This window comes from Acyrthosiphon pisum, unplaced genomic scaffold (genome assembly GCF_005508785.2).
Source record: "Acyrthosiphon pisum isolate AL4f unplaced genomic scaffold, pea_aphid_22Mar2018_4r6ur Scaffold_21407;HRSCAF=23902, whole genome shotgun sequence".
NCBI lineage: Eukaryota > Metazoa > Arthropoda > Insecta > Hemiptera > Aphididae > Acyrthosiphon > Acyrthosiphon pisum.
Genome location: NW_021770871.1, coordinates 108,888 through 116,677, shown reverse-complemented (window position 1 = coordinate 116,677; position 7,790 = coordinate 108,888). Strand labels below are relative to the sequence as shown.

Genomic DNA, 7,790 nt, shown 5'->3' with positions numbered 1-7,790 from the left:
ATTATCACAAAAACGATTCTAAATGGAAACTCTCTGCTAGTCAACCTATATTATAATATTATTTTTAAATTACAACATTATTAAGATCGTTATATTTGAATTTAATGTAAAAAAATAGAAAGTATATGATATTTTCTTTTAAATTGGCAATCCTTGCCTGTAAAAACTCAACTAAAATAAAAATAAAATAAATATTATGTGAATATTTAAGTATCTATAGTTACTCGTTTTTGAATAATTACAACAAAATAAGAAAACCATTCGATAAGAATTCGTTAATTTATTTACCACCGAAAAACCAATGTCGAAAAATTATAACTACAAACGTTCATAAAAAATTTGTTTAACTTTCTGCTAAACTTTTTTTTGTTAAAGATAGGAAAATGTATGAGAAATTTTATATTACATTTTAAAACCTTAGATTTACATAGAATTATTTTATACAATATATTAATTACATATATGAATATATATTGTAGTATCACCCGTATTGGAAATACACGATGAACACTCTTATTAAATTTTAAAACAAACAAATTAAACACTTAGCGAATTCAGACCGCCGTAGCCCATTCTCACCGACTCACTCGGCGACAACGGGGGACTCCCTGTCCTTACGTGTACGGCGGTGTTATATAGTAAAATAGTTTTTGCTGCCTCAGCACATCTTGCTTCATTGACCTATATTAATATCTAAATTGCTAAGTTGATTTCTACGTGTAATATGTTTACATTAAATAATATTACAGTGACGACTGTCTACAATATACGACAATATCTTATATATAAAATTCTCGTGTCACAGGGTTAGTCTCGATACTCCTCCGAAACGGCTTGACTGATTTTTATGAAATTTTTTATGCATATTCAGTAGGTATGAGAATCGGCCAACATCTATTTTTCATACCCCTAAGTGATAAGGGTTGTCCAGAGAAAAATAAAATAAAAATATTATTATTTACGATAGAAATATTTTGTTTATAAATGGTTGCTATTTGTAATGATATGCTCACAGATCATTATACAAAAAATGCTTTCAAATAATAAATAACGGCCAGACTGTCGCACGTAGAAATCGGTCACATGTTATAAAACAATAAATTATCAATAACAAAAAGAGACGAGTACGGTTTAAGCAAGCGTAGCACATTTATAATGGTAAGAGCAAAGAGTGTTACTTTCTTATACAAAAGGAAGGGTAAAGGGGGTATCTACAGCCGAAGGACGACCTAGTTTTGAGGCTCGCGATAACCCTTTGAAAAAGCCGCCTAACACTCTCTGGTCAGCATAGCCGTATATGGTACCTCTCGAGTGCATGAGCACCAGACGGCAAACAGCATCCAAACCAAAACTTTTCTACACTGAATTCTACGAGCGACAACTGGACTCCTTGTGTTGAGCAATAATCAGTGCGTGTTCGTTATTTCGAGTTGTTTAATTTTAAATATTATTTCGTGTCACCTAAAACTGATACAGCATAGCCCAGGGACGGCTGCGAGTCAGGTAATACTTTTGGTACAATAATTTGTGTTGATCGCTGGTATCACGCAGTAAAATCATTTGCTTACAACTTTACTGTACGGTGTATTTCGTCATATTATCGAATCACGACCTCGAGAGCCCTCCGACGATCAGGAGGAAGGTAAAGCTTAACTCAGATAATTCTAATATAACTATTTACAGGCGTCTTATTTATATTAATATTATTATCATATACAACATTCATTTCCTCTCTTTTTTGAGTTATTACATATTGGTTATATATATATATATAAAATAATAATATTATTATTAAAAAATAATAGTGTATTATATATTGATTGCTATTGGTTAATCGAGCATGTTTGTTGATTAGTATTATTATTTGTATCAATATATATGTCTGAGAATCGGCTATTATATATATTTAAATTAATGTTTGTGGGTGGATTAGACCACTGGGAAGAAGATAGGCTAATTTAAAAAGGGTTAAATTTGATTTTTTTTTTACTCATCGGATTTTAGTACGGTTAGGTTAGGTTTTTGTATTAATTGATTACCTATATTAATCCATCGTAGGTGGAATTAAGTAAAAACGACAAAATTTATATAACTTTGATATTTTAGAGTTAAATCATACACTTACGTACAAACAGCACGGGGTCCGCGATCTACCACAGGTAGATTGTCTACCTGATAATGTACTGCTGTGAAGCAGAAATTTTATCCTGGGCAACAGAAAAGTTAAGATAAATCTAGAACATCACACACCGAATATTAAATAACGCATTGAACAAAGTTTGAGTCATATGCAGTTAGTACATTTGACAGGTATCGAAGTGAACGGGATCAGCTAGTATTATATAGAATTGTATTTATATAAAACTACTGTGTGTTTTCTAATTTTACCACTGGAATTTTTTTTTTTGTTTAAGTTTAAAGTTTAAACCTTACTGTAACTGTAACTTATTGTACCTATAATACTGACGGGTTGTCTAATTTTTCAAAAAAAAAAAAAAATAAGAATAATAATAAATAACACATATCCCACTGTACCACAGGATTAATATTACATCTCATAGAAGATGATTTTATCATCTCAAATGTGACCTCTCGTGTAAACATTTAATATTTGTTGTCAGGATGTACACAATTTGTGTAATTTTAGTTCCAAAATATAACTACTGTATAACATACTATAGATCAATAATAATTAGTAGTTTATTTCAAAACATTTCTAGAGATGAGTATATTTTAATGTCCCTGGGTAGTTAAGAAGTTACGTTCCTCAGAAGTGCAAATGTATAACATTTGTGATTTAATAATGTAACTGCACATAGTAGTAGCATAAACATCACTTTGATAATATGAAAACTAAAAATAACCATATATTATTATATGTTCACGGGTTTATCCAGTAGGCCGTGGCGTCGCCGGCTCGCTCACCGCGGCGCGTCGTACGTACGTCGCTCTTATTATTTTGCAACTATAGTCTATACGCATTATAACGGTTTTATCATAAATATTAAATTCATAATATTATATTGCCCGATTGCCGTCTGCCGATGTCCAATTTTCCAGTGTCTTTCATATTTCACATTTTCTCGTCATCTTCCTAGTTACCGCTGTTTATATGAAGACTTTTGTAACGGTACCTTTTTAAGATTTTCCAATTACATATTTATATTGTGCAGTGTGTTCCGCGGATGCTAAATGCCAATAGTTACCGCTGTTTATAAAAACGACTTAGTCAAACGGATTTTGTAATGGTACCTTCCTAAGATTTTCCAATTACATATTATTTATATTGTGCAGTGTGTTCCGGATGCTAAATTCTAATAAGCATTACTATTATACCTAGCCAAATATAGTTAAATACGTAAGTACTTATTTAATATTGATTTTAGTACCTATATAATATTGTGTTAATAATATTTAACTCGACGTTAGTCTCGATATGGTGAAAATTATCCAACTTTTTTTACATCTTGATTAAAACGTTTTTTATTTCAGTCATTGATGCTCAATTACTTTTTACTCATATTATTAAAAATACTATAATAATAAAATAAATTTAACAATTTGGCTGCCAAGAGTGTTTTTGAAAACTTCAAATTGCGGTCCATGAGACTCCATATAATTCGTAGGTACCTACATTCTTTTTTTTTTATTATTATTAATATTCTTTACCTAAATAATAAGGAAGTAACCTCAGAAGTAACTTTTTTTAACTATATTACCCATATAAATTGTAAAAATTGTTTGAAATAATTATTTGTTTAAATAATATTTATAAAAGTGTATGAAACGTTTTTTTATTATTGAAACATTTTACATGGTCGAACAGACCTCAATGCGACTTACTAACGTCGAGTTATCCATGGCCATAATTTAAATTTCATCTTATGTTATCTCTAGTGTTACCTATATACTTATATATTTACTAATAAATATTAATTAATAGGTATTAATACAATTTGATAAATCGATAATTGTTTATTGAAGTATGGAAGGAACAAGTTCACCATCACAGGTACCTATGTTGTATATTTTTATATATTTTCTATTATGATAACCAACACACTATTCTATGTAAAATAATCTATATTTTATTATTAATTACTAATTTATTATTTATTTATTTCATTATAATTATATAGAGGTTAGATAGTCAATAGCAATACATACAACCTGCTTTACATATTGATATTTTACATTAACACCTATTGCTATTATTATTTATTTATTTAGGTATTATGATTTCGTTCTATTGAGGTATACGTAGTTAGGTAGCTATATAATTTTGTATTTATATAATATTAATACCTAATTGCATAATATAATAGGTATAAAATACTATATTATAAGAATGTACAAAGCTAAATAATTTATAGGTAAATGCATGTTTTAATAAAATAATGTGTCTTTAATGATTTTTTCGTGGACTTGTACCACATAATCAATATCTTTTAGTGGATTATTGGATATTTTCCAAAAGAACATAAGTATTCGGTCATTCCTATGAATTGGCTGTCAAAATGTGGTGATTCATACTATTGCAAGTGGCCTAATATGAAAGTATCCCCCACAATGTTGAGAAATGCTGCATTGCCTACTTCTAAATGGACATCTCATCCAGTTAGAGTTGTTGAACGCTATGGTAGGTATAGATATATTAAGTGTTTCATTTTTATATTTTAAACTGTATTTATTTTGGTATGTACCTTATCAATCAATTACATTTAAGATAATTATGAAGATGCTGCTTCAAGAGAAGTTGAAATTTATCTAACATCAGGTGGGGAAACTGATATAGGTGATATGGGACAAGAAAATAGGAGAAAAATATTAAAAACTTTCCATAAATCTAATGATGATAGTATGTATAAATTTATTTTTGTACCTTCTTTATATGGGATAACATTTTATGTTTTTAAGATAAAATTTGATTAATAATACATTTATAAAATTAATTATGCAACTTTTTATTAGTTTAAATATGAACTATTTTAATTCACAATGCAAGTTATATTTATAATTTTCTAGGTTCCGATAGTGATACTGAACCTCTCAGTATTTTGAAAACAACACAAAATGTTGGTATCAATAATGTATCAGGTATGGAATATCTATTTCAATTACTTATATTTATATGTTTATTCTGTTTATTTTATTATAATTGTATGTCTATATTATAGATGCTGTCAATATATTGTATAATATGGATGGAATACCACCAAACCTATCACATGACACAGGTAATTAAATATATTATATATTATACATTGTGACTATTATTAGAGTAATTGAGAAGAATAAATTATTTATATTTCAATTTAGTACAAGAAACTGCAATCTATTCACCCTCTACAACTCATAAAGTTGATCCTATTGCAAATAACAATACAGGTGAAATAATAACTTTTTTTTGTGTATTGTAACTTTGTCCAATTGTTATATTTTTTATTACAAAATAGATGATTTAGCTGTTGACGTATCATTATTTTTATCCTCTACAAGTAGTACTATTGCAGCTAACAACATAGGTGATTAATAAAAATATTCTATGTTAATTTAATGTGCTGTTAACCAACTAAAACTCTAAAATGTGCCATTTATGATTTAATTTAGTTCAAGGACAAAATTGTTCATCTTCCTTGTCTAATCAAAATTATGACAACATAATTAATAAAACAGGTAAAAATTCTAATAATGAATCCATTATGTATACTAATGACAATATTTATAACTGTAATTTATAGTGTATTTTGTGTTAATAAATAACATTACCTATTTTTTTCTTAGCAGACATTTCAAGTTATTGGCCCACCAAAAATTCTAAACATGATATTAATTCTGCAGGTATTTCGGTTAATTAATTTTTATAAATATTATGAAAGCACCTTAAATAATATTGTTCCTGTTATAATTTATAAACATGTCGACATAGATTATAATAAAATGGAAAAGGTAACGTCAGCAAATACTTTGTACATGGAGAGAATTGATAAAAAATTGGACATTATATTAAATATTCTTCAAAAAAACCAAACAAACAGTGTGCCATTAACAACAGTCGATACCAATTTTTTAAATTATTTTCCTTTGAAAGAATTGGAAGCATTAAAAGATTTAGAAGAAAAATTAAAAACTGACAATGAATTCAAATCAAAATTGGTAAAAATACTGAATATGTTGATATTATTATTGATACTTTTCTTAAGCAATTAATATTTATTTTATTTTAGGTAAATTTAATTACCTCTATCGGCGGAACGAATGTGAAGCATTTTGTAAAACGAGTTTTGACCAAATTATTTTCAAACCAACTTGCTTCCCATTGTTCATGGACAGGTTTTAAAAACGATTGTCGCCTTGATGGACTCGAAATGATTAAGACAATGAAAAGTAATTTTTCCATATACAATTACTTAGTAATACTGTTTCTCAGTATTCTTAATTTACACTATATTTTTTAGACATTTGTATTGGCATTTTTCAAAATGATGAGAACTCCTTCGAAATATTCATAACAGACTGGTTTAGGCATGCTGCACAGCGTTTGAAGAGAGACATTACAGATAACGGTAATGTAATTCAAACTATTTCAACAATGCTTTGATTAGTGTTAGAGTTTATCTAGCTACTTATCATTACCTTATCGTATACCTAATAGAACAATTATTTTAGTACTATATTAGGATAGATTTGTTATCATTATTCAAAATGAATTTCTCAACTTAAAAATATGTATTGTCAGTTGTAAAGTTTTGGGTGGTTCATAACAAACCCACCTCTCCCCATCAAATATTATGGAAAAAATTATTCTGTTCTATTTAAAAAATGTCCACAAGAATTAAAAGCTCCCAAAATGTGGTTTTGCTTTTCCCGCTGTGTATTTCTTTCTTTACTATTTGGGTATGTATTTTATTTTGTTATAGATTCCTCGAAAAAAAAGGACCACAATTGAAACCATGTCTTTAAGACATTTTAAACGCAAGTTAATGACAGAACAAATGAACATCAGCCCGTATGAAGAAGTATGTACATCTGAAATACCTACTGTTTCTTTAAATAGTTCAGAGACAAATGTTCAACCTCAAAATACGATTTTTGAAAGTTTTACATTTGATCAGTTATATTCGTGTTCTGAATCAAATTTAAATCTAACTTCTTTTTCCGGATCAAATCAAAGTTTGTCTAATAACTTTGTGAAAACACCTACTATTAAAGAAAAACTACAACAATGGGTATTGGAGTATAATGTATCTAAAAATAGTGTAAATAGTTTATTAGGTATATTAAGAACAGAAGGGTTAGATTTACCGAAGGATGTGAGAACTTTGATGAATACCCCAAGAACACATAATATAATACACATACAACCAGGAACATATATTCATTTGGGCTTGGAAAAAATGTTGTCTCCCCTATTAAACTTCAATAAACATTTGTTGACAAATATAAATGAAATTAATTTAGGCTTTAATATAGATGGATTGCCATTTAGCTAAAAGCTCAAAAGACATTTTGGCCAATTCTTTGCTCTGTAACTAATGTACCTCAAATACGTTTTTTAGTTTTTGCAGTTGGTATTTATTATAGTTCAGAGAAAAAACCAGAGTCCATTGAAGATTTTTTAAATTTGTTTATTGAAGAAGCTTTAGATTTGATTAATAGGGGAATATCAATAAATAATAAACTACTAAGTGTAAATATTGATCAAGTGATTTGTGATGCGCCAGCCAAGAGTTTTTTATTAAATGTTAAAAGTTTTAATTCCACTGTAGGATGCAATTCATGTAATGAGG

At 28.2% G+C, this 7,790-nt stretch overlaps 1 protein-coding gene across 1 annotated transcript; it reads left to right on the top strand.

The window, feature by feature from the left end:
* Window positions 1-3,985: 3,985 nt before the first annotated feature.
* LOC107885092 lies at window positions 3,986-7,022 on the top strand. The gene is made up of 13 exons (XM_016808524.2): window positions 3,986-4,012; window positions 4,453-4,639; window positions 4,727-4,862; window positions 5,006-5,097; window positions 5,178-5,237; window positions 5,320-5,388; window positions 5,457-5,525; window positions 5,611-5,676; window positions 5,785-5,841; window positions 5,930-6,156; window positions 6,228-6,387; window positions 6,459-6,566; window positions 6,921-7,022. Exons 1-13 carry the CDS (start codon window positions 3,986-3,988, stop codon window positions 6,947-6,949), a joined length of 1,287 nt encoding a protein of 428 aa, XP_016664013.2. The 3' UTR covers window positions 6,950-7,022.
* The last annotated feature ends 768 nt before the right edge of the window (window positions 7,023-7,790 follow it).